At 39.3% G+C, this 27,866-nt stretch overlaps 1 protein-coding gene across 11 annotated transcripts in view; it reads left to right on the top strand.

The window, feature by feature from the left end:
* Positions 1 to 2,729: 2,729 nt before the first annotated feature.
* Positions 2,730 to 27,866, top strand: part of LOC110376175 (uncharacterized) — a 30,018-nt gene continuing 4,881 nt past the window's right edge. For 4 of the 11 annotated variants that reach the window (XR_010277850.1, XR_010277848.1, XR_010277849.1 and 1 more), the window contains exons 1-24: positions 2,730 to 2,883; positions 3,828 to 6,424; positions 6,755 to 7,654; positions 8,036 to 8,098; positions 8,607 to 9,755; positions 10,359 to 10,484; positions 11,184 to 11,218; positions 11,768 to 11,860; positions 11,928 to 13,035; positions 13,370 to 13,450; positions 13,837 to 13,917; positions 14,553 to 14,741; positions 15,516 to 15,707; positions 16,487 to 16,609; positions 17,711 to 17,853; positions 18,293 to 18,586; positions 19,134 to 22,546; positions 22,910 to 23,126; positions 23,812 to 23,905; positions 24,224 to 24,337; positions 25,084 to 25,514; positions 26,059 to 26,259; positions 26,756 to 26,860; positions 27,307 to 27,411. Coding sequence is in view for 8 of the 11 variants with exons in the window: in XM_064042017.1 (XP_063898087.1) it covers positions 2,861 to 2,883; positions 3,828 to 6,424; positions 6,755 to 7,654; positions 8,036 to 8,098; positions 8,607 to 9,755; positions 10,359 to 10,484; positions 11,184 to 11,218; positions 11,768 to 11,860; positions 11,928 to 13,035; positions 13,370 to 13,450; positions 13,837 to 13,917; positions 14,553 to 14,741; positions 15,516 to 15,707; positions 16,487 to 16,609; positions 17,711 to 17,853; positions 18,293 to 18,586; positions 19,134 to 22,546; positions 22,910 to 23,126; positions 23,812 to 23,905; positions 24,224 to 24,337; positions 25,084 to 25,514; positions 26,059 to 26,259; positions 26,756 to 26,860; positions 27,307 to 27,411 (11,877 nt within the window). In the remaining 3 variants the exon portion in view is untranslated. Of the gene's footprint in view, positions 2,884 to 3,827; positions 6,425 to 6,754; positions 7,655 to 8,035; positions 8,099 to 8,606; positions 9,756 to 10,358; positions 10,485 to 11,183; positions 11,219 to 11,767; positions 11,861 to 11,927; positions 13,036 to 13,369; positions 13,451 to 13,836; positions 13,918 to 14,552; positions 14,742 to 15,515; positions 15,708 to 16,486; positions 16,610 to 17,710; positions 17,854 to 18,292; positions 18,587 to 19,133; positions 22,547 to 22,895; positions 23,127 to 23,811; positions 23,906 to 24,223; positions 24,338 to 25,021; positions 25,515 to 26,058; positions 26,260 to 26,755; positions 26,861 to 27,306; positions 27,412 to 27,866 lie in introns of those variants that run through there. The other 7 variants (XM_064042018.1, XM_064042019.1, XM_064042020.1 and 4 more) reach the window with 7 other exon arrangements.

The following is a 27,866-nucleotide window of genomic DNA, read 5'->3' as shown; positions in this document are numbered from 1 at the left end:
AGCAACCCGATACCCCTCGGTACCTAAGTCTGAGTGCCAATCTTATGGCTTCTGACTACCAGTAACGATCGTCAAAGATGTTTAATGACAGCCGCGACCTGTCAGTTTATCGTGCACAATCCGAAACACAGTCATTGGTGTCCAAGATATGTTGGGCTTTTGGATAATTAACTTGAGTTACCGCGGCGCTGGTACATAAAGGGATCCAGAAAGAACAGGGTTTAAGTCAGTAAGAGTCTGAGACTCGGGTTGGTCGGGCCGTAGTCGCAAGTCCAGACAATATCATAATATGAAATGCAGTCAGCGACATAATACCTCATATATTTTACCTACTTACAGGAAATGTGACTCAATCTTGTCTTTCAATATAATGTTAAAGTTCAACAAGGAGTGCTAATAAAAATAACAAGATCAACAAATAAACTGGTGTTTTGTCCTTCACAAGTTCTTTGATATACATAAATACTTTTTATGACAACATATCGAGTAAAATAATGTACCTATACTATATGTTATGGTCTATGTAGGTATCCTACTTATATTTACACTAGCTTCTGCCAGCGGTTTCACCCGCATCCCGTGGGAACTACTTCCCGTACCGGGATAAAAAGTATAGCCTATAGCCTTCCTCGATAAATGAGCTATCTGACACTGAAAGAAATTTTCAAATTGGACCAGCAGTTCCTGAGATTACCGCGTTCAAACAAACAAACAAACAAACTCTTCAGCTTTATAATATGAGTATAGATACCTACTAATATTATTAACTTAACGCGAGTTTGTATGTAGGTATGGATGTTTGTTACTCTTTCATGCAAAAAATTCTTAATGAATTTTGATGAGACTTGACAGTACACAAAAAGGCTACTTTTTGTCCATGTGCAGGTAGTATTTTCCTCGGGTCTTGGGTGAAACCGCGGACGTAACTTATAAGAGTAACTTATAATTCTGACACGAACTTCGCCATTCTTTAAAATGACAAAAAATCAAACTCGGACCACTACATGAGCCAGCAATTGTTTAAATTAATCTTATGAGACAACAGCATGCCAAACTGAACCATATTCCTTCAAAAATAAAGTTTAATTTCGACTAAATAGATTATATACCGATAGTACGTCATTTGTATCAAAGGTTTGGCTTATTTTCATAATAATTATTATGCATTAGTATTGTTAACAATTAGTGTTGACTAAAACCTGATGACCCAAATATGTTTAGAAACAGGAGCTGTGTAACTCATCGATATCAGCCATTTATTGTCCCGTTGCAGTGTACAAGCAAGCTGACAGGTTGCCCGGGTAACTGGGCTGAGGAGGTCAGATAGGCAGTCGCTTCTTGTAAAGCACTGGTACCTACTCAGCTAAATCCGGTTAGACTGGAAGCCGACCCCAACATAGTTGGGAAAAAGGCTCGAAGGATGATGATGCAGTGTACAAGCTTCTTCTCATGCAGAGAAGGGATGAGCATAAATCACCACTTGCGCTCCACGCAGATTTCAGAATTTTAAGTCCAGGTTTCCTCATGATATTTTCCTTGACTTTTACTCAGTTGGTGTCCAAGGTAATAGGTACGTAAAAAGTACATATCCTCGAAAAGCTACATTGGTACTCGAGAGGCTAATGATATATTGTAAAAAAGTGCTTTCATTCCATTCCACATCATCATCTGACTTGCCTCTTCCCAACTATGTTGGGGTTAGCTTCCAGTCTAACCGGATGAGAATCAGTGTTTGATGTAGTTCGACTGCCTATCTGACCTCTATCCAGTTACCCAGACTGCAAAAGATGTTCAAATGACATCCGGGACCCACCGATTTGTGGTGCCGTGTTTCGGAATACGGAGGAACTCATGACAAGATGGTCACCCAACCACGGACCTTATGATATGAGTTAAATCTTAAGTAATATAACTTATAAATAAGTTATATTACTATACTACTTATATATAAGTAATATAACTCATAAATAAGTTATATTATTTAACTCTTAAAACTCTTAAATGTAAGTAGATTATTATCATTTACTCCGTTTTCTTATCAATTCTTATAAAGGGTTCAAAGGCCACTCATTCTAGCTAGTAAATTATGAGTCATTCATGATTATCTGCTGAGCAGTTTCTCAAAACAATTGCGTTTCAAGGAATTCCCTTGAATGTGGAACTGAAAATAAACATGAGAAATCAAAGCATCATACCTAATTACGATTGTAGGCGTCATAGAATCTGTTTATTTTTCAAGATACGGGACTTTCTGTAATCCGAACAAATGTATGTTCCAAGTATTTTCCCCCTTAGAACATTACTTGAGACATGAGACTTGAGCTCTGCTTGTTCCAAGTTGCCTACGAGAAGTCAAAAGTCATAATGTATCTACATACATATATGCAAAATGTGCTTAGAAAATCCTACTGCTTACGCGAGAGGAAATATTGGCTAACTTAGAGAATGCAAAGTTATTTCACATTATATAATATGCTCTTTATATAGCCTTTAATATAATCAGTTTGAACGCCATTAAATTTATCCTAAAACAATCATTTCGAAATATATTTATATTCGTAATCACCATTCTGTATGTCTTCGAACGGCCAAAGGCCTTTATAAACACACATTACACAAACAAGGTGTAACCAAAAGTCCAAAAGTTCGAAAAACCTGACAACCTCTTTACCTTTCTAACCCAGCAACCATAGACCCGACATTCAAAGAAGTAAAACTTAGAACTGACATGCGAGAATGACAGAAAGAAAAACAATAGCAAATCGCACAGCGAACTTGGTTGTTATATTAAGTTTTATTTGTTAGTTCATCGACATTTACATGGTATCATGCAAGGAGCGAATTTTTTAATTAGTAGCCAATGTTATTTATCAATTTTTTATGGTAAGTTGTGACTTGGTATTTTCTTAGCTAGACAGACGTCGAGTCGGCCTTAGACGGTCGTCTCGCCGTTAGAGGCAGCTGCCCAGTGAATATTGCCCAAGAAAAACGCCAAAAAGACTGAGTTTTCTAAGACTGTTTTGTGGTAGATTTTGATGAAACTTTGCTGGACTTAGAAGGTATGTTTTGAGCAGTTAGACAGCTGTGGAGGATGGTGCATTTAGCTAGAAATTGAGTAAAGGTGAACAGTGGTGTGGTGTCAAACTGACAAGTCTTAGGAACCGCTTTGAAAATGACAGTGTGATAACATCAAATGTGATCCTACTAGGGCTAGGCCAATGTGTTTAGCAGTAGTATTATCTGGATAGTTAAAGCCAATATTTGATATGAGTATGTAAAAGATTTTAGTAGTTTTATTCTGCTGTACATTTGATGCGAAATAATTTTGTAAGAGTGTTGCTGAAAGATGATTGTCGCTGCAAGTTTTTAATTCCATTTTTTTTGGAACTTGCTGCTTATGAAATGGCAATTTTAACAAAGCTCCTAACTATAGACATGCCTAAAGAAATATCAACGAGAAGATAAATGTTTAGGATGTTACGTATTTCAAAGTTAAGCTTTTAGAACAGATTCTTCAAAACATTACTATCGTGGCAGGAAGTGTATTGTTTGACCCACAAATATTAGACCAGTTTGTCTGTTTGTTTTCGTAGTTTATGTCAATATATCTGAAGAAATACCACTTATCAAATGAAACCAGTTTTTGACTCACCATAATGACCATGTAACACTTTTGGCCATCTTATATTTTTAAGAAACTAAGGCACTTCAAATTCCATTTAATGATAAAGAGATATTTTCCCCTAAATAAATTATGCGAGAGCTTTCAACAGTTTCAACCAATTATAATAATATTCAGTTTAATATAAGTACAGTATTTGTTTCAGTTTATTATATCTGATGGTGCTTATCGACAGCCATACTATATCTAAAAGTATTGATAACGACGAAAAGGTAGATGACGTATTTGACTCCATTACCGATTTAGACCACACAAGGAACCCCAAGCTGAGGCGAGATAGGAACTTACACAAGTACAGGGCTGACTACAAGGACGAATATGTGAGACCAGAATCCTTCAAGATAACAAAACTATACGAGGAGCCTGAAAGATCGTCAGAAAGAACAACAGCCAAAGCGACAACCGAACATGGAAAACATCACAAGTCAGCCAAGAGAAGAGTCGGCAGTTTCTGGAAAAAAATCAGAGGTAAAGAAAAAAAGAACAAACTCGATGAAACTCAGAGGAAACGAAGAATACCAAAAAACAAGGAAATTGCAACGAAAGCTCCCTCTACCAAGGAATTTCGGAATCCCAGCCCAAGGAACAAAAGTAGACGAAAAAATGCAAATCCAGTACATAGAGGACAATCCAAAGCTAGGTTTGTTAAGAGAGATGTTAGCGCAACCTACGGAGTACTCTTCACGCCCAGAAGAGCCCACGATCACACAACCACTTACAAACTCGAAATTGGAATCACATCTGAGGTAGATGATCAGACTAAAAAATCTACTAAATTAACCCTCAAACCTATACCAGCAACAGCACCAGCATCACCAACATCACCAGCAGCCATAAGAGAGAAAGAGAAATCAGAAAAAAAAATGATAGATAAAATCACTGAAAGAGTAAATGTTAAACAGGATAATCTAACAGGAATGATAGATAGCATGACTACTCAGATTGGTCGTCTCAAACAAATATACGGACTCGAGAAATTCGGTTCAACTACTGAGAAGACGAGAAAATTTGACAACGATAGATTTGATACGAGTCATTTGTTTAATCCTTCTTCTACCGCGCAACCGACTGAAGCTGACTTTCCAGGCACAGCGCAAATAGAGCATTTACTAAATGATATAAAATCAAAGGCAATACAGATGGTTTCAGAGCAGAATCCATTAGTAACCGATATAATAACAAACACAGTCACCGAGGCTACTTTTGAAGCCGATCCCCTCCTTACACATATTGCGATGACCGTACCAGGGTATTACTTGAACACTTTTGTATCAATAAATGAGATTCTTAATGCAAATGAGAAAAGAACAGTCGGGACTACTGGAACTCCTTTAACGAGCGAGGTCTACCTTAATAGGTCAAAACCAGTTACAAATACAGAGTCACATTACATGGCCGCACGGTCGATCAAAGAGGACACGATGACCATCGCTCACAACGTTGAGGATATGCTACAGAGAGAGCTCAAGAACATTTACAACAAAGTGAAGCATAAAGTATCGGCTGACTTTCGTAAAGAAGTACATAGAGCCAAGTCTACTATAAAGGAAGGGCTTTGTAAAATAAGTAGCAGGACTTGTTCGCCTAACACGACTACAACTAGTGTTACAACTAAACCTACGACGACGACGAAGACTACGACTACAACTACAACGACGAAGCCATGCCATTGTAAAAACAACAGTTCGGACAAACCGAAATACAAAGAAGTAGAAACTACAGGACCAAGACACAATAGAGGAGATAATAAAGAAATAAAAGTGACCAACGACCTTTATACAGCAGAACCAACGAACCCTACCCCAACATATGACGACTACATGATGTTGACGCTATATGAGGAAATGCTAGCAAAAACTCACGAAAACAATGTAAGGAAACTACTTGCAACGTCCGAAACACCACTGAATTTGAAAAAAAGGAGAGAACATTACAGGTTATCGAAAAGAAACCCTGAGACTTTAACAGACGTGAAACTTAAAGAAGAAATTGCGAAGTTATATGATGATAATATGCCTGATTATGATTACATTGAACCTTCAGCGAACGTGAACTCGACGGCGCAGTCTTCTGCAGGACCTATGGATGTGAACATCGACAACCCTACTAGTAATATGGGCAACCTGCAACCAACGGAACCATCAGAACCGCCTTTCAAAGTAAGTGCTCCACCAACCACGGACAACCAAAACCTTGGAGACACCAGTTTCGAAGGTTTAAGCAACAAGATATCGTACAACGACTTCGTGAACGGCTACAGACATTACTTGAAGTTCCAAAAGGAGCAGAACAATCAGAATTTTTCTGCTCTCGTCAAATATCAAGCACATAGACACCACAGTGTTGATGATATTGGCAAATATATACTTAATAAGATCCCTCCACTGCCTTCTAATAATAGAATGAAGAGGTTTTTCGATGATACAGATATAGATTACCAAGAGATTACGACGAAGAGTGACGATTCTTGGTTTCGGAAGCACTTTTACCTGTTTATCGACAATGGGCCTCCTAAGAAGTTTCATACATCTCAGACTGTTGAACTAAAGTCCGCGGCGGGTGAAACCACGGCATTTGTCACGGAACCCATGCCTAAGATTGTTCCTAAAAGTAATTTATTTATAAAGCTTGGTACTGAACCACCGCCTAGAGCCAAAGATACCTCTGAGATGAGTTTGGATGATCTAGCGAAGATTCTAGACTCGATTAAGACTAAACAGTCGGCCAGTCCATTTTATCGAGGTATGTCTATTATTCTGAATTATTATTATTTATTTTTAAGCCTTTTTTTTATAGAATTTGATACAATTTTCCATAGCTCCGCGGAGTAAACGAACCAACATATACTTTTTTCATGTAATATTAGTGTAGATTTATTTATTATTCCGCTTTGATTCACCTCTTTTTTCATTTTATTCTTAATATAATGAAACATTATGAACTTATTTAGAGAAAACACTTCAATATCTCTGCAACCAAACTATTATCATGTAACATTATGACGATAGCCATCCTATCTGAACAAAAAAAAACCATTAAAACAGAGAAGGGCAGCTACAATTTCCTAAACAGACTCTTGGTTATTACTTCTAGGACCTACAAAGGGGCAAAAAGATTCACTGGTGTCAGCCCCACCCATCATCGGTACTGAAGATATACCTAAAAACCTACCACACAGCTTCATAGGAAAACTGTTCGGAGGGAAACGTCGACAAGCACCAAGGAAGGCACCAACTACAGTATTCTACGATATATTCAACGAGAACACTGAAGAAAGAATGAAAAGAACGGTCACAAAGGATGACCTTGATGTCACTTTAATAGACGATTATATTACCAAACCTTTAGAAGATAAAGTGTCTACAGTTGCCACGGAAGTGTTTGCTGAACCACCCAGTCTTCAACCTCCAGTGAGAACAAGTCGCAGAGAAACAAATAAATATGGCTACGTAGATATAGATCTAGTTCCAAGACAAACGGCCGTCGTGAAACTTCGAGACGACACCCGAAGGAGTAGATTCAAAAACTTTCTAAAAAAGTTTTCTTTAAAAAGGTTCAAACACAAGAAGAAACATGTGAAACGATCTTATTACGACACGAATATAATGTACACCAGAAAAACGAGGTTCAATCCTATTAAAAAGCTCAAAGATATATTTAAAGTTAAGGCAGATGAGAAAGAGGAAAAGTCAGGTGGTTTCCGCTTGCCAACTCTAATGCCAGATTATGATATGATGACTTCTCACATAGATACGTTTAAGCCAGTGAAGTATGATAAGCCAATGACCATTGATGAGATGCAGAGACAGATACCGAATATCAGTGATGTTATCTACGATGCGATGACTTCTAAGACTAAGAAAACGACCCATGTTTCTTCGTATATGTATCGTTTAGACGAAAATGATAGGAATCTGCTGTACAATTATCATGTGCCGACGTCTGCGGGGCAACTCGGTCAATCTATACTCGGTGAGTTTGATAGACCATTCATTTTTGTGTTATTACCACTTATACACCTATATATATTTAGGTATGCTCTTGCATAAGTTTTATTGCTTTAAGAAACGTCGGACCTGCATTGTTTATTCATTATTTGCAACAAGAATTGTGTCGCTGGGGAGTTTGTTCCACCACTTCTTCCTCCCAGTAAAAACGCATAGGAAGTGGTGAAGGGCGGGCGTTTTGGAGGCTGTCCTTTATAAATTTGACCTTCAAAAAGTGCTGATTTTCAGCCTACTTTGAATAAATGACTTTTATCTTTTTATTCAGCTTTCAAAAAGTAGGTTAGTCCCAATTAAAGCGCAGACATTTTTGGTAAAATTTTCTCAGTTTTTAATTATCATTCGGTAGGCGTCCGACCGGTCTGGCTGGCAGGAGGCATTCCGTTCACAGGATTGAGCGGCTTCCAAAAAGGTAAAATTATACTCAAAATCTTTGAACGAACAACATTTAGAAGTAGTTGCAAAATACCTTGGGGAAACGTCTCCTATTGACCAGACCGTTCGTAGCTTCATGGTGCCCTATATTTATGGTAAACTTTAGTACTTATAAACATAATTGAACCTGTGCTGAATTGCCAATAACAATGACTGTTACAGAGTTGATAATGCCAGTTGAAAAGTTCTTGCTCGACGCAACAATCTGGTCTTCAACAATGATGCTCAACTGTTGCTGTTGCATGTTCAAATGTTTACCATGAATACAGGGCTTTAGAGTTACTTCCTCCTACTCTTATAGATCCTGGTGACTGTATATTCATACCTTCATTCTTGTCACCCATCCTTTAATTTCGCATTTTGATTGCCCAATACCAAAATAATTAAAAAAATTGCGTCATGTAAAACCCTCAAATCAGACCTATAGAAAAAAGCATTTAGAATTTTAAAACTCCCAAGAATGACATAACATTTTCGTTCAACAGGCAAAGAAACAACATCTTTTAATACCGAAGCCACTACTACCACAACTTTAACCCCCACCACTACTGTATTCAGAAAACCGGCTTACACCACTTCAACTCCCTACAAAACTATTACGAGACACAAGTGCCCTCCCAGCAACGTCATGACAGTCAATGTGAAAACGTTGAAGAAAGGACGCCCCACGTCATTCCGCACGACCACGAAGCGAAAACCCGACGATACCACGACCTTAATGACTCTAGACGACATGAATTTCATCCTCAACAGAATACAGTCGAAATTACTGAAAACTATGAAACCATACCAAAAAGTTCCCACGCCATGCTACAAGAGAGGAACGTTGAATTTCAAGAAGAATCAGTACCACGTGAAACAACCCTTTGAGGAACTGACTATCAAGAGCAAACTGACGAGGATTGCCAAATTCCCAATTTCAAAACGACATTTCAAAACACGACACGCTAATGCCGAACCTATAGTCAACGTAGCCAATGACTATGCGAGTTTCCATGATGAAACAGGATTCAGAGAACATGTACATCCATTGAATAGCAGGAACGCCCCTGCTGATAGAAGAAAACCACAAAATAATAGAAAAGTTACCCCAGCTGGTATGCAAAAATATCATTTCAACGAAAAGTGGAGATACACTGATTATTTCAATGATTTGCTTATGTGGCATAACGATATACTCAATATGGATAAAGTTCCCAGTCCGCTTTGGAAGAATATACTGAATAATATACAGCCTGATAGTCACGATATGTACACGACTCCTAACATGAACAATCTATTGAAAGAACTCAATGATTTATCAGAGTTCTTGGGCAATGAACCACTAGATGCAAATAATCCTAACAATAAGAATATCGGTACGAATATTTCAATTAATTTAATGTCTAAAGAACCAAGAAATAATATACGAAGTTTACCTGATTTTGGTAAACAAGGGATTGCTAGAAGCGTGGCCATGAATGATAATACTTTGATGACAGGTAAAAACTACGTGATCCAAGGAGAGGCTAAATATTATCAATATAATCAACCGAAGTCCTCTGGGCAACTAAACTCTAATCATCTTCTTAATAACCTGAATAAAGTGGATGTCTATAATAATAATAAATACAAAGCATCTATGAAAAAGCTTGGTAAGAAATTTATAAAGTTATTTATTAATATCATGACTAGGTGTTTGATTAGTTTAAGAGGTTGCTCTTAGGACGGCTATTTTACATACAATTTTACCCATCTAAGACCCAGTTGCAACATTTACCTATAACGATAACCAACCTTGAACCAGCCGTGTACTTACCGCACATTGGTCAAACCAGCGATTTGTCAACTAACAATGTTTCTATTATCGTTAATAGTCAAATGGTGAAACTTACCGTAAGTATTTCCTTCTACCAAAATCACAATACCGCCAGTCAAACCCTGTCCGTATGTGCATCCTTGCTAGATGCTTTCAGTTTTGACCGTCACTTTGAAAAACCTCTAAATCAGTTTCATCTTCAAATAAGAAGATCTTTTATACTAAATATCTAGTATTAAGTCCATCACCTTATTTATTTATTTAGCTTATTAATTTTATATATCTTTATACCTCATTGCAAATACACTTTTGCAAAGATATATATTTTGGAAACTCGAGCTTAACCGAGAGTTGGATCATGTAACGGCAAAACGAAAGTAGGGATTTGATAGAGAAACAAATAAAATAGTGTAAAATATTAATGCTACTCTCATTTTAGGTGGCAACCGTCGCTCAAAACCATACTTTGAGAAGGAAGAGCCAGCTATCATCGTGGACACCACACTCTTCGCGTACGATGATGAGGCCGACAGCATCACTGAGGGAATGGCAATTAAGAAGCAGTGTAAGTACTAGATAATGTTATAAATGAGAATGTACCTCTATCTGTCGCCAAAACTGTAGAACCGATTCCAGTGAAAGGACAATGCTCATGAAGTATAAGAAAAAAACCCAGGCCCGGCGCAAAAGAAATGTAACTCAAAATATAGGTAATAATAAGTAATTAAATATTACATAGGGGGCATTATCGAAATCAGTGGCTATATGTGTGAAATTGCTATTCAAATGTTAACATTTGCGGTACATTGCTACTCAAGATTTTAGAGATAATATGTCATAATGTATTAGTAAAAAGAACAGCAAACAGATACAGTTGTGGTTTAAGAGTGTAGGTACATAATGACATGTTTCACTATTCTACCTACTTTTAAGGTAGAATTCCGTGGATAGCGGCTACGACAGCCGCGCGCGGCTTACGACAGTCGTCGGCCGCGCGCGACAATAGTCAACATATGAAAATGTATATTACCTATAATTTGAGTTACTTTTCGTTTGCGCCGGGCTTGGGTTTTTTTTGAGCATTGTCCTTTGGTTCAAATATACTCTAGAGATTGAGAAAGGACAAGGGCTATATTTTATCCGGATTCGGGATTGGGATGCTGGTGAAACCGTGGATGGAAGCTAGTTGGCAATAAAATTAAGTAATCTTAATATATAACTTCTTAAAATTTTTTTTCATAACTGTTACCTTTTCTGTTTGCAGCCAGAAACTCTCAGAAAATCGACACGGAAAAGCCTGTAAGTTTTATTAATTAGAAAATCATCATCATCTACCTAGTCTTTTCCCAACTATGTTGGGGTCGGCTCCCAGTCTAACTGTATGCAGATAAGTACCAGTGTTTTACAAGGAGCGACTGCCTGTCTGGCCTCCTCAACCCAGTTACCCGAACCCAATACTCCTTGGTAAGACTGATTGTAGGACTTACTGGCATCTGCCCAAGATGTTCAAAAGACAGCTGAGAGACCTACAGATTATCGTGTCCTCTGAAATATGATAATTAAATTAAAATGATGATGAATGAAATTATTTTTAAATAACCCCTCGTCTTATGGTGATTGGATGATGATAAACAAAGTTAAGACAAGGTTACAGTATAGAAATAATATCCAAGTACCTACTTATTTTTAAATGCTCTAAATAATGGTAGTGTATAATTTGCTTGAACTGGTAAATATACCTATGGCATAAAAAATGGCAATTTGTAATCTAATTAGACCATAATGAGACTAGTTTGTAAGATCTTTGTTCTCTTAATTACAAAATAATCGTTGTCATTGATGTGTCAGCCGAAAGACGTCCAGAGCTGGACTGCTGCCTCCCCCAAGGTTCGCCACTTCGCTCGATATTCAACATCCCGCATCCACTTGCCGGCAACCTTGGTGAGATCGTCCGTCCATACAGTAGGGGAACAAATCTAAATTGAATGTAACTTTATATGTATTTCAGCATTCAATACTAAAGACGAACAAACCTCCTCTGCAGTACTACACGACTCCTCTGCCGATGAAGTCGCAAGACTTCAACAACTTCCTCAAAGAAAATAAGATGGACGTCGAGTCTGTCACTTCCCCCATGATAGAACTACCGAGGATCTTAGAAAAATGGACCTCAACACATTCAAGGCACTTCGAACAAGAAGCGATCCCTGTTCATACCACCAAAGCGAATACCACATTATCAACGAAAAGAGTTCAACTGACTCAGAAACTTGCAAAACTTGCAAAAATACATGATACGAAGACAATAGATAAATCCATGAAATTCACTGACAAACTCATGGTGAAACCAATGTCGGTTTCACCCCAAAAGTTCCCAACGACACGTAAAAAGGCTAAAAACCCTTACTTCGACGATTTTGATAGATGCAAGAGGTATAGTCAGCTAAATAAGTTTGTGCGCTTCGCAACGACAACACCAGAATTCAACTACTATAATATTATTAAAAAGAAGATGAGAGGGCGATTGTTCGAGAAAAAGGCTCCGGATGCAATAGAAAAACCGACAACAGACATGTTTACAGTAGACCCACACAGCAAAGAAGTTGAAATCACAATAATAAACTTTGATGATATCGACAAAATAACGCCTGCTCAAATGTACGAGAATTTTGCAATTGCATCTAAGAAAGAGGAAGATGTGGCCGTAGAATATCCAGAACGGACAGAAGTTAGCAGTGAAATCCCACTTAAGGAGCTAACTTACGGAATTAAAGACTTTATACCGAAAGAGGAGATGCATAACGAACTTCTGTACAAAGATATATTTAAAGAACAAACGAGTAGTACGACCACAGAGTTCACTGCTAGAGATTGCTCTAAAAGTACTGAGTACATTGATCATTCTCTCAATGATATGCCTAGCGCTGCACAACACAAGCTTCGATACCCTTTTGATAAGATGCCACAGATTTACCCAAACATTTTAGGAAAGATCCCACATCATCCAAAAAACTTCAATGTACCCAAACGAGTTCATATAAGCAGCCACCACTATAAGTACGATATCTTCTACGACGACAATAGCAAAAAAACTATGAAGGGTGGAATTGAACAATGTAAGTTAAGAATATATTTTTTCTATCCAACCGACAGTTGCACAAAGCTCCATTAAAACTAAAGCTTCATTTTAATCTATTGCTGACACTTATCTTGTTGACAAAGAAAGAGTCAGCAATAGATTTAAAGAAGCTTTAACTTTAATGGAGCTTTGTGCAACTGACGGTGAATCAGTGACTTTTGTAATGTTACCTAAGATTTTGATTTTGAATTCATTACTATTCAAGACATGTGTTAGAATATTCTTATTCTTATCTCAGAGGATTTCCAAATGTTTAGTATAGATAATGTAAAAAGATGTGCAATCAATAATGAACCTTATTTCTTTGCCAGCACGGCCGAAACAGTCTATAGATCATAGAAAAAACCCTCCAGATTTGTTGGTGAAGATGAAAGTCATCAGAAACCCTACTAGTGAGTTCGTTGTACATTTATAATCATATTAATTGACATTTTTAGGTAAAATCCTGGTTCATTTGATAGCAAGCAATTATTTTATGCTACAGAAAAGTTTACCTAACTAAAGTCATCATTATCGACATCTGCCAAGCCTTTTCCCAACCATGACCGCATGCAGCTGGGTACCAGAATGCCACATGAAGCGACTGCCTATCTGACCTTCTCAACCCAGTCACCCGGGCCACCCAATACCCCTTAGTAAGATTGGCTTACCTGGTTACCTGATTACCCTGGGTATTACTTACCCTCAAACAGTTACCCCCAGAAATAACTTGTGTGTCCGTTAATTGTAAATGTGTTCTGAATAGTTCTGATATCACTTATAAGTAACTCATGTAAAGTTTTTAGAAAAGGCGAAACAAAAATGGAGATGATAAGGAAGATCGATAGAACTGCGAAGAGGTACAGACATGCGAGATCCGGTGAGTGTTTGTTCTACCACAAACTTTTAGAGTCCGTTCAGACAGACCGGCTCGGTGAGCTTCGGCTCGCATTTTTCTTTTAACACAGTCCCAAAACCGGCTCCGATTGGCTCTGATCGGCTGCGTGAGATGCAATCGGAGCTAAACGTCTGCAAGACCGAGAAAAAGATCGGAGCCGGTCGGCTCCCCTTATAATTTCACACCGAGCGCCTTCGAGAATTCTTAATGACGAAAGCAGTGCACATACAAAAATAAACCTTACTTCAAATACTAAGCCGATTTTCAACGTGTTAGGAATTTGCTTTCCTCTCCGAGCCGGTCTGTTTGAACGGACCCTTAGCCTAAATACTAATTCTACCTAGTGTACATAACTCGAGCATTAAAAAAATCATCGAAATCAATGTGTAACTGATTAAGAACTGCCTCGTTGGTCTAGCTGCTGCAAACGGCTGCTGTGCACGAAGTCGCTTGTTCAATTCCCGGGTCGGGCCGAATTCGCGGAATAGTGAGTGCACCTGAATCTTCGCAAATGCTTGTGCACAATAACATATCCTGCGCAGTTGGGTAGTCTCCTATATTTCCAAAACCCCTATGATTTACACGACTTCAAAAGTCAACTTCAAAATTTCCCGTAGTTTCAGCATCAGAAGACTCCCACGGTTCAACGCACAAGCGTCGTCTCTTCACATGGCGCGGCTGCAAGCCCAAGCCTGAAGGAGGGTTATCAGCTCCTGGCGAGGACCTGGACAGTCCTGGCGCTACTCCGGTCGACACCACCAGAGTCACAAGACATGCTGGATCTATAGAAACTACGGAAATTTCGGGTAAGGTCACAGATCCTCTTAAGGCTTAACAAAACCTATCCATGTTTTTTCCTTACTACTACTGTTCAATAATCAACCTTAAAATAGGCTAACTCTGGGTGTAAATCGTGGGTTTTAAGAAGCTCACAAAAACAGCTTAGAGTCTGGAAGTTGGTGATTGATACACCCGTGCATCGGAGAGCACGTTAATGTCGTTCCTGCGCCTGATCTCTCTCCGGTCGTGTCGAATTGTCGTCCCATCGGACTATGAAAGTGAAGGAATAGAGAGTCCACCTGTGTTTGAGCAAATGCTTATGCACTATTATATGTCCTGCAACTGGTTGCTCCCCTTGCGAAGAACAGCTACCATAATGAATATTCGCCTCTAAATGCCAATATACTTTAATCAGAGACCCATCAGAATTAACATAACACAGATTTATGTTTTATTTACTAGCAAATGTTGTATTATATAACGTACTAGCCGTATTCCCGCGGTTTCACCCGCGTCCTGTGGGAGCTACTGCCCGCACCAGGATAAAATATAGCCTATGTTACTCGCAGATAATATAGCTTTCTAATAGTGAAAGAATATTTAAAATCGGTCCAGTAGTTTTTGAGTTTATCCATTACAACCAAACAAACAAAGTTTCCCTCTTTATAATATTAGTATAGAAGTATAGACAAGTTTTGTATTATTTAAGGTAGGTGTATATCTATGGGCCATTGCTGCCTTTATGTTAAAGATTAAATAAATAAATAAAATTACATTTACCCCTCCTTAACTTGTCACAGCTAGTACGACATCGTCGCCTTCTTCAATAGCAGAGCCGACCCCCCAGCCGGGTTCACTCGTCTACGACTTAAAGCATATGAGGCGAACTACTTCTGCCGCTCCCGAGAGAGAGGAAGACAAGCAGAAAGACAAGGAGAAAGACAAAGACAAAGAATGTGAGAGACATAGGAGATTGTTCAAGATCTCTGCTTGTGAGTCTGTTTATATCATCCTACTAGCTTCCACCAGCGGTTTCATCCGCGTCACGTTTGAATTACTCGATGAGGGTCCGTTCAGATAGACGGGGTCGGAGAGCAGAGCAAATTCTTAACACATTGAAAATTGAGTACTTAGTATTTGAAGTAAGTAAGTTTATTTTTGCATGCGCACTGCTTTTGTCATTGAGAATGCTCGAATGCGCTCGGTGTGAAATAATAAGAGGAGCCGACCGGCTCCGATCGTGTATTTTTTCTTGACGTTTGGCTCCGTTTGCATGCTCTTTAATGCTCGCGCAGCCGATCAGCTCGTCTGTGTGAAAAGAAAATGCGCGCCGATGCTCTCCGACCCGGTCTATCTGAACGGACTCTGAGAAGTAGCTAATAGCTTGTAGCGAATACTGAAAGATTTTTTCAAATCCGGTCCAATTATTCCAGAAATTGGCGCATTCGAACAAAGACACTCTTCTTATCAATGCTTTTATCCACGTTTTCGTAAAAAAGCTTTTAATATCTTTGATAAATTTACTATTTAACAGGGAAATATTTTTTTAAATATACTCTAGGTAGTTAATGCTTAATCCTTCTCCATGTGAGAGGAGGCCTGTGCCCAGCAGTGGGACGATAAAAAGGCTGTAACAGTTCATAGCGTTAAAAAAAATTGGCATTCTTATGCAATAAATACCAAATTAGAGTATAAATGTATATAAGTCCATAATAAATAAAAAAAGGAACATACGAATACTAAAATAATAGCCAAACATTGAAATTTTCAGTGATACAGGACAGATTTAAGAGCTTGATGAAGAATTTGACAACGGTCAGGCGGTCGTCAGTGAACTCGACGAAACGCGCGGCGATCACTCCGCCCACATCGAAACGTACTTGCAATTGTACGCGTAAGTACCTACACTACATAATTACTATTCTTTATTGTACATAACAATATTTTAACTACATACATACATATATATACGCTACATAGAAACACACTGCTTGGTCAAACAAAAAACTGCATGCGAACTTCGCAAATCTATTGAGTATGTTTAAGATCACCAACCACGTGCTTTATCCCAATTTTTTAATTGTTTTCTTCCATACTCTTATGTCTGCCGTCATTTCACAAGTAACATTCTTTCTAGACAAGTCGACTTTCACACAATCCAACCATCGTTTCTTTGGACGGCCCCTTTCTCTATATTGGTCGACATCTATGTATGTTCATCACCTTGACTATGCATCATATGTCAGCACCATGACAGCCGGTTTCCACATAGCATTTCGGTTACCGGTGCCACTTTCAAACTTCCTCTTATATACTCATTCCTCACTCTATCCATTACCGTGCGAAATACTGCCCGTATCTGGATAAAATATAGTCTATGTTACTCTGGGATAATGTAGCTTCCCGACAAAGAAATATTTTTCCAAATTGGTTAAGTAGCTTCGGAACCTCCAGAGTACATACAGGTTAACAACATAATATAAAACTTTAAAATAACTTAGCTAAACATTTGAATATTATTTAAATCAGAGTAGGCAAATACTTGCAATCAGTATGTACAATCCTTGCAATGAAAACTTAAAATTAGCGATAATGATGATGATGATGTCCTCCCAGCCGATTATCGGCTATGGCGGCTGTTCTCATTTAAGGAGATCAGCCAATTGCGCAGGACATATTATAGTGCACAAGCATTTGCGCAGACACAGGTGCACTCCCTATTCCTTCACTCTCATAGCCCGATGGGACGGCAATCCGACACGACCGGAGAGAGATCAGGCGCAGGACCGACATTTACGTGCTCTCCGATGCACGGGTGTATCAATCACCAAATTCCAGGCTCCGGGCTGCTTTGTGAAAGTCTTCTAAAACCCACAAAGCGATTTCGGCCCGACTCGGGAATCGAACCCGAGACCCCGTGCTCAGCAGCCGCACTTGCGACAGCTAGACCAACGAGGTATTAGCGATAATATAAAGATATTAATTAAAATTACAGACTCTACAACATCTGCGATAACTAGTCGAACTAAACCAGAGAGCGACGAAGACGATGATGATGACACTCCCAGTGTACCAATCAGGGAAGACCTGAAACCTGAAGGATTTCGAATAACTTACGGGCCAGATCCAACAGAAAATGTAAGTTAATATTACATATCTTACGTAGAATTTAGGAAAATAGAGGAAGGACAACAAGTAGAGGAAAAATGGAGGAAGATGTCCTGGATAGAGCGAAGTGGAAGAAGAAGATACGGAAAGCGGACCCCGTCACAAGACGGGATAAACGTTAAGAAGAAGAAGAGGAAGGACAACAAGAAATACTGTTGATAAAGTAAGGTGAGTGCAGTAGTCAGTAGAAGTCGTTACAAGTTAGTGGAAGTCAGGAGAAGCCAAAAGCAGCCAGCAGAATTCAAGGCGACCTCCAATGATACAGGTGACCCCATCTCTTTAAAGGCCAATGATCGGAATTAGGTGAGCGCTTTTATTGTATTCGTACGACATTTTACAAAAAGAGATTATCAACTTGTCAATTCCATTACTAAAAGACCAGCTCACTAATTCCGATCATTGTTGATAGGTCAAGAAGTCCAAGCCTAAAACGACGAAATCGAAGAAAAAACATCGAAAGCATCATCATAAGAAGAAGCCGGTTGTCCACGACGATGTAGAAGCTGTCATTGAGGATTATGAGAATGAGAAGGGGAAAGAGGAAGAGGCAGAAGAAGAGAACGTGGAGGCACAGGAGAAACAGGAGATGACAACGCTGAAACATCGATGTCAAAGCCCCGGCATCAATCATAAAGGGAAGCAAATTTTTCAGGAGATGCCGGCTGAAGCCCTTTATGTTGAACCTAACACATACAATGATCAGGTAACGTAGAAATCATTTAATATTTTATTAAAGCTTGTTTAAATAACCTTCTTATGTAACACAAACGTTTTAATGTTAACTGGAAGAAATTGATAAATCTTTTCCGAAGGCCCTAGTACATAAAAGGCCTACGACGGAACACGAAGGTTTTTAGTCAGTAAGACTCTGACACTCCCGCACCGCTCTGCTAACCCACAGCGGGAGGGGTCATTTGAAAGTCCCAGTCTCCATCATATCAAAGCGGAAATAGTGGTTTAAACAGTCAAATGAATTAGTTAGATATTTTTTCTCCACCTACTAAATACGATCCCTGACCGAAGAAAATCTAAAGTTTATTGGTTATGTCAAAAGTACCCACTTCGTGTAAACTGTAGCACCCAGCTTCATCAAGGTAAATTGTAAGTTAATGATCTTCTTCCTCCGGCCCTGTCCCCAATTTTATTTGTAAGTTAATGATGTTAGGGAAAAAATAAGCAGTGTTAAATAAAGCACACGATGGTTTAAAAAAACTCATGATACCATTATTGATGATATTATTATTTCGCAGTCATACTACGAACTAGGAGCTCAAAAAAAGCCGCCAAGAACTACAATAACTGAAGACCCGGACTACTATGGAAAACATTACGAAATCAAGAGGGACCTACAAAATCAAAACACTTTTACAGCCAAAGATGTAGCCGCTCTCGAAGTAATCGTAGATCTCATGAAGAACACGCTCAGCTATGAAGAGAAAGATATAGCTAGTGTCTTCCAAAATAACAATTACATGGTCCAAAATCATGCAACGAAGTCAGTCATTAATCGTAATGACACCACGAATTCCATCCAGGTCCACATCGCTATACCTTTCGATTTCCAAAATGGAAAGAAACGATCACCTCTTGACCCTATCAGAGTAAGGAAAGTATTCTCAGCTAAAATGTCAACGCCAGTTGATTTGGAGTATCAAGTCCATTCGTTTGAAGGCACTATTCCACCGACCACGACAATTAAACCAACACAATCTAGTTCTAGTTTAAGCCCGAGCTCTAGCCCTGGCCTTAGCCCAAACGCTAGCTCAACCACCAGCCCTAACAATAATCCAACAATTAGCACTACCATTTGCCCTAATCTTAACTCTAACGCAAGCCTTTGTCCAACTACTAGTGCTAGCCTGGAAGATGGATTATCACCGGGAATGTACCTCCTCGTTGATAAACCAAAAAGCGGTTATGCTCTAAGACCAGTGAAAACTAAGGCAGACAATATGAAAACGAGGCAAGTTTCGGTAGCCAGTACAACTTCAATGCCAGACTCGACCAAACCAACAGAAACAAGGGATGAAACCACAAGCATAAAGAGTCTTGCTAAAGTGACGCTGAGCAAGGAATTCATAGCCGCTGTAAACAAACACTTGATAGAAATGTATGAGAACATGACGAGGGTTAACAAAGAGGTGAATAATAAAACAAGAAAAGGAAGGTCGGTTCGGAAGATACATAAGATTAGGGGTGGCGAGGAAGGGAGGGAAAGCGGGAAGAGATCTTCTGAAAGATACACGATCAAAAGACATATCGACTGGGAAGCTGTCAAGAAATACTTTGGACACGACAGAGTTTGCAATTGTAAATGTAGGTCTAACAAAGCTATGTGTAGAGCTTGTGCAGCCAGCGATGCAGTCATAGAAGAACTAATATTTGAATTCGATAACTTAGGACGCTACATGAGAGACCATTGTACAGAAATACAAACATTCTTTTGGATGAATCCTTTGGGTGGACAGAAATTGAGGGAATCCGTTAGCAGAATAGACAAGAGCTTAGGAGATTATTACAAACGAGTTAAAGGAAAATGCCAAGGCAGAACTTGCAAGACTTTTACGACTTACATAGATAAGAGACAGATAGTAAAATCATCGAAAGTGCCTAAAAAGGATGTGTTCTCCCATCTCGTTACCGATCTAACTAACATCGCGGAAGATTTGAACAGAACGATATCTCTTAAGACTTGCTTCAACGAGAAGTTGCTAGCTGAAGGAGAGAGATTCGTGAACGCTCTCAACAACTGTCTTTCACAAAAAACATTCGATAAACGCGCCACTTCTAACTCAACAAAGAAGAAGATGATAAAAAACGTCTATTCGCTAGATAATATAAATGTTAATATCATTTGTAATCCAGAAGTTTCTTCTTCTCCGTCAACGGAGGACTTTTACCGCACCACGGCAGCATTAGCGACCCATCTAGAGAGTTCGCACATGGTTACCGAACCAAACTTATTCGATTATGAAGTCACAGAACCGAAATTAAAAAAGCGTAAAGGATTTAAAAAGCTCTTTCCACGCAAAAACAAGAAAAAACTCTTTACTTATTGCACCTCAAGCTATGGGCGGAGGCAAAAGATTAATTTTAAACGTGAAATAGACGCTGAGTCGTATAACTTCGTCCCACCTTTGATATCAGACGGCGGTGGTTCATTTTGGCTCAACTATCTAAAAATTAGCACCAATGAGCCTCGCATTGTAAGAGAATCTCGTAAAAACAAGCCGAATATTGAAATAGCAGTCGTTCAAAAAGCACAAGATGGGACGTCGATGGTCCAAAAGATAACTGAACCATTAACTAAAGGAGAAAGGGAAAAAGAAAGAGATAAAGATGGAAAAAAGAAGGGTGCGACTCCAAACTCCATTTATATGACTATTAAAACTTCTCCAAAGAGAAAATATTATCGAGATACTGAATCCACAACAGACTACCTTACTCATAACATTAACCAGTTACTGCAATTATTTGGAAGTTTACAAGACATTGAAGCGATGAACCAACACTCGAACAGATCTACAATGTTTCTGAACCGTCCCACAACAAACAACGATGAGAGCAGTATACTGGATGAGGCGGAATCCAAACCAAGACCCAAAACTCCAAAGCCGGTCAAGAAACTCAAATGCAAGGATAAGGCACCTGATAAGAATGGTACTACCACCACCACACCAGCTCCCAAATTCCCAAAGAAGAAATTAAAGCCAAAAGAACCTGAGGATTCTTGTGACAACATAATAATACGTGGTACAACGGAGGACCCAAATCCTCGTACTTCTCTGAGTACTATTCGAAATATAACAAGCACTGAAAAGGCTGAATCTGAGATGAGTGAAACCCCCACTGAGGCGACAACGACTGCTCCCACGTCAGCCCTCGTTGACGTATCATTGACGAACGCCTTCGACACGTGGTCAAGCGGCACCATAGACTCGTCACTAGGAAATGAAAATGACCCAACGACAGCCAGCAATGCCAAAGACCTCAGTGACTCCGCTATAGCCCACACTGAAATTTCCACAGCACCTACGACAGCAAGAATAGTATCAAAAGGCGGTGAACTTAAGGAATCTTTGAAACCAATAATCACTACAAAGCCAGTGTCGACAAAGTCACCGAAGAAGCCACCGAAAGTGACAAAATCATCACCAAAACCGCAAGCAGAGTCTGACGATCCTAATAGACCGATATACCAAGACGACGAAGATGTGGTAACGACGACTACACAATCATCAGGCTTTTTCCACAAACTCAAAACTGCGACGCTGAGGTTTTTCGATGCCGTTGCGAAGTCGAGCATCGAGATACCAGAGCCTACGAGCTCGACTGCTGAAGCTCAGACAATGATGCCAAGTATAAGAGATAAATTGAGCACAGGGACTGATACTGCTGACTTAAAAGAACCTTCTCAGGTGACCACACGTCCGAGTCCTACTATTGTTATAATTAATGAATACGATAATCAAATTAGCAGTGATATATTGAATGATCCGAATAAAGATGCGGCTGGGTATAGGAATTTGCTACTTTCTATAATACAGTATGAAACAAATAAGTTGAATGATGAATGGCACCGGATAGCTTACGGTGGTGATAAGGACAAAGATGAGGGCAATGTTAGAAGAAGCGTCATTGAGTTTAGAAGGCCTGATATGAAGTAAGTATCTAATACAAATATAAACAGATCTTAGAATATTATAAGATTTCTGACAGCTTAATGCCAGTGGCAGTCATTAATAGCTTCAGGGCAAAAACCCAAGTTTCTATATTTTCCAAAACCTATCTATCCGGATTTCTAAAATCTATTTATCCGTTGGTTTGCGATTAGGCAGATGTTTTAAAAGAACATTTGCTATAATTTGCTCCTGTTCTATAAGGCTAATTGCTTATCCTTATACTTATTTTTCATCACGGACCCATTAGGGATTAATTGATTATGTACAAATGAATATAGATTTATAGGTACCAAGTATCCAAACCCTAACTCAGATCTTAAATAAATTCAGTCCACGATTTTCAGAGGTACCGCAAAACCAAGGAAAAATGCGTATAAACTGAAAGATGAGGCCGAAGAAGAATACGATATATTTCAAGGGATGAAATCATTGAAGAATCTTGAGATGCCCGAACCGTTACCTCTGCCGTGTCCGTGTACGAAATCGAAAAAAAAACAGCCGAGTTTGCTGGATAGGATAGCTAGCAAAATAGGCATCAAAGTCATTCCAGGAAAGAAAAAGGTAAATAATATTAACTATAATAATGTCGAAAAGTGCTGGAGTGTGGTCTCCACTCCACTGTGGACTAGCAAGCGCAGCGTAGGACGTTCACCAAGGTGGACAGACAACCTTATAAAGGTCGCCGGAAGACGCTGGATGCAGGTCGCCTCCAACAGGTATCTGTGGAGATCTAAGGGGGAGGGCTATGTTCAGCAGTGGACGTCCTATGGCTGAGATGATGATGATGATAATAATAAAACGGTGCTAAAAAAACTGTAAACTGTTGAACGCTTACCTCTTATTGTTATAAGTCAGAATCCACGGACTAAGGAAAGATATCGGAGATATCATAACGTATCATACGCTAACTTGACCTACAAGAACCTACCTGGTTCTTGTAGGTCAAGTTAGCGTAATCAATTATTAATACTAACGAACGAACTTCGAACGAATCTTTGACGGAATGAATTTCCGTCAAAGATTCGTTCGAAGTTCGTTAGATTAATTGATGATTATGTTTTGAAAATTGAAAATAATGGACGGGTTTCATATGCGGAGTTAGTAACGTTCCTCGTCCCCCCAAACACCGCTACTTTCTTAGGAGATTTTGCGTTATGACATTTCCGCTAGTCATTTTGTTCTCATGTATTGTATCATGGTTCTTGCTTGTTTGCTTTGCCAATTTAATGTCTTTTTTTGTCATCAGGATTCCAAGTCCTCTTTAACATCGACAATGCACACGACGGCATCGCCGCAGTTTCTGCAGCTACATATACGTTCTGATCTGCCTGAAATAGTAGGTATCCCTTTTCAGAAATAGTAGGTATCCCTTCCCAGAAATAGTAGGTATCTCATTCCAGAAATAGCAGGTATTCCTTTCCAGAAATAGTAGTATCCCTTTCAAGAAATAGTAGGTATCCTTTTCTTTTCTTCTGGATAAGAATTGCTACGTTTAAGTTTTTGGCTAGGCAGTTTTACGTTCTACACGTACGTTTTTTTAAAACTTAAACGTAGAACGTTAACCTTTATTCATGGCTGTAAGAGTGAAATAAAGTTAAAGATGATGTTAGACATAACAATAATGTAGGTATTTAATAACTTCTATTATCCAAAGGTAGGAAAAAAGCCGAGCGTCAGGGAAACATCCAAGAAGAAGAATTCGAAAAGAAGGAGAAAGCTAAGACTCAACAGTTTGAAGGCATCCCGCACGGCGACGGCGGCAGACAACCCAAGTAAGGAAAGCTAGTAATATTTCATGAAGGTGCGTCCTGCGTAGGCGAATCTATGATGAACGAATGCAAAGCGATCCCAAACGAATTCAAGGATGTAAGCTACGAAATGAAAAAGACGATTAAACGTTAGGATACGAAAAAAAGTTGGTTGATTTCGCATTCGCATAGGTCGTTCACGTAGGACGCGCCGTAAGTAGTGTGAATACTTTTCCTGTTGCGCTAAGGCTGGAAACAGTGCTCGGCCGACGGTCAGTGCAGACCGAATCACATACTAAATCACGCGCGTATCGTCAGCGTAGCTGTGTGCGCGTTCATAGACTTGCACAGATATAGCTACGTCGACTGACCGACGGTCAGCGCTGACCGTCGGCCGAGCACTGTTTCCAGCCTAAATCTTCTTCAACTAATCACTTGGTAGAATATTGCCTTAGTTCAGACCCTCTTAATACCTGGAACTCCTTTTTAATAGCTTGGCAAATTCTAGAAGCAAAGTATTTATTTATACAGACAAATATGTGTTTATAGTAGAAAGACAGTGTCTGACAAAACTATGTCGTCGAATAATAGTTCCATTTCAAGAATTTAAATCTAAAGAGTTGTCTGCTGTCTTTCTACTAGTTCTCAGTCGATTCTCAGGACGAGAAGCAACTGAACATTAACTAAACAGTTGTTTTTCTTCCCCAGATCGGCAAAGAAAAGTAGTGGTATTATATTTCCCGAATTTAACACACGTGCTTTGTTTCAAGAGGCCAGTGATTCTCGTCGGTCAACCGAATCAAGTCAAATTTGTGACATACAGGCCACACTTGACTACATCACGAATCTTCAAGGGAAGGTCCCGAAAGAAGATTTCGAGGCCCTAGTGAAAAACATCTCTTGTTACAAGTACAAACCTGTGGATACTAAGTTCTTTGTGCCTTATAAGAGAGAAGGCAAAAGATGGGACTGGATCAGAAACAAAAGATGTCTGAAATATCGTTTTGCGAGAGTAGAAGAATCAGATTTTGATGATGATGATGATGATGCCGTGGAATTTGATGATGAGAGTGATTCGTTCGAGAAATACGTTAAAGGAGAAGATGGTATTTATAAGATTGTTACGAGGAAGAAAAGGACTGCGGGATTAGATAATTTGGATATTGGCTTGAGGAATATACCGACTTTGATGCCTGGGCAGGTGAGTTTGTCACCGTAGTAAGAGCGTTCTCCACTTTTGAATCCATTAACGTCACAACTTTTGAAGATCGTGACCCTATCTATAAACATTAGAAAAGGGACGGATGTGAAGCAGAAGGGAGTGGATGTAAGTATGACGTCTGACAGAGAGGAATGGAAGAAAATGAATTGTTGCGCCGACCCCAAACGACTTGGGAACAGGGCAGGAAGATGATGATGTCCCATCTATACTAATTGTAAAAATGATGGAAAGGAAACATTTTCTTTATGTGTACCCTGAAGACTCATCTACCTAGCCTTTTTCTCAACTATGTTGGGGTCGGCTTCCAGTCTTACCGGACTCAGCTGAGTACCAGATCAGCGACTGCCTATCTGATCTCCTCAACCCAGTTACGCGGGCAAATCCTGAATACTACTGAACCTAAACTGAAGCTGCACTATCCCTGGATGACAGAGGCTATATTTCATCCAAGTTCGGAAAGTTATTCCCATCGTTAGACAGCCAGTAATAAATAACTTATTATAAGCGTAGTTTTTTCTTCTAGGATGAACTATACGTCATGGTTGGTGATACCGTGACTCTAGACTGTATACCGTATCCAAGTTTCCCTGATGCTGACGGCAAGTACAGTTGGAAGACTGACAGAAAACGGATGCTGAAGCAGGATAATGTTCAAGTCGAAGGCGTTAAAGTTACCATTCATAATGTTGAGCCGAGGAATGTTGGCAGTTATACTTGTAGTTTGGTGAGTTGGGATATTATGGAAATGGTATTTTGCTTAGTCGAAAGAATTATTTTAAATGACCTAACCTGAAATAGACAAAACGAATAAGACTCCTTAGGACGAGATACACTATTTAACTAAGTATAACGATACGATAATGTCGAACCGTTTTCAACCATCTTTACGTAAGCAATTTTACGGCTGGTCATCGTTTGGTTATCGTTATAGTGTAAACCACGATTTTATATACCCTAGTAGAATATGTTATAAAGTAATATGGAGTAGGTATAAATCTTGTCCAGATACATCAAAAATATCGCTCTGGATGCAAATAAAATGGCATAAAATAGCTAGTATTACGCAGGAAAATCATCAGGGAATATAAAAGGTTAATCACACACAATGAGCAATCCATTGGATGTAAATAGGTTTTAGTCAGCAAGAGTCCCATTGGCACATCAAAGAGTTATCGATGACGATATTAAAAAGTCCTTAATCTTAACTCCTACATCAACAGGACCAGACAGTGCAGAGGAACGTGAGGCTGGCCGTGATGACGGTGCCTGCCTTCGACGTGGTCTTCCTGCCCATCTACAAGACTGAAGAGACTTGTGCTTATGATGTGAGTATCAAAAAGCTGATGAATAATAGAGAAGACAGTAAGATGAAGTCTTTAGGGAGTAGATAGAAGAGAAAACCAGTTAGTTGAAGATAGAACCAGCTTAGACTGGTAAAGAAATTAATATACTTGGTGATACTGATTGTCAATTCTAAAATTGAGATCCAATCTGTTTTCAGCATGTACGCAAACGTTTCTTCTGGTCTACTCACTCTAGCAAACTGTAACCAATTGCGAGCGAGTATTTCTAAAAAGTCCCGATTTTCAAAACTTTTCGTGTAGACTGGTGAAGACGCATACATACATACTCATTTTTTGTTCACGAACAATTTTGGTGGAATCTCACAAAAGACCTTATTCTCTCCTGTCAATATGCATATATACGTACATCACACTCTAAATAATCGCTTTCTCCAGCATAATATTGGTATGATCTATTACATATTCAGGACCTCAAAGCTATCCAGAGCCTGGGTGGCATGATGTCTGAAGAAACTCGCTGCGGCAAAGCTTGCTCCGTAAGGATTGATGAGCCAGTCTGCCAGAGAGACCGGGTGAGTGTCTAGATGTTTAAGAACGCTGTCCTATCGAAGGAAAATACATTGCCAGAAGTTAGAGTTATTAGGCCTGAGATCTGGCAAAGAATAGGCAACGATCCGTCAATGGATCTTGGTGACTATCGATGTGACGCATTTCTCAGTGTTTCTCGATTGATGGCACGCCGTAGTTACTAAGCCAAAAAGTCTGACAACCGATCTTAACAAGGGGCATCGGATTACCCGGGTAATAGAGTTGAGGAGGTCAGATAGATAGTCGCTCTATGCGGCACCCTGTTACGCAGCTGTACCCGGCTAGAATGGGGGCCGACCTCAACATAGTTGGGAAAAGGATAGGCAGATGATGATGATCAAATTTTTTTCTAAGGTCCGTTCACGGCCATTCACGTCATCCACACCTACCTCCGTCAATGTTTCCAAGACCCTATTGTACCAATATCCTGATCTATTCC

The sequence above is a fragment of the Helicoverpa armigera genome, chromosome 27 (assembly GCF_030705265.1).
Source record: "Helicoverpa armigera isolate CAAS_96S chromosome 27, ASM3070526v1, whole genome shotgun sequence".
Taxonomy (NCBI): Eukaryota; Metazoa; Arthropoda; class Insecta; order Lepidoptera; family Noctuidae; genus Helicoverpa; species Helicoverpa armigera.
The sequence above is the reverse complement of the archived record's forward strand: the minus strand, read 5'-3'. Positions and strand labels throughout refer to the sequence as shown.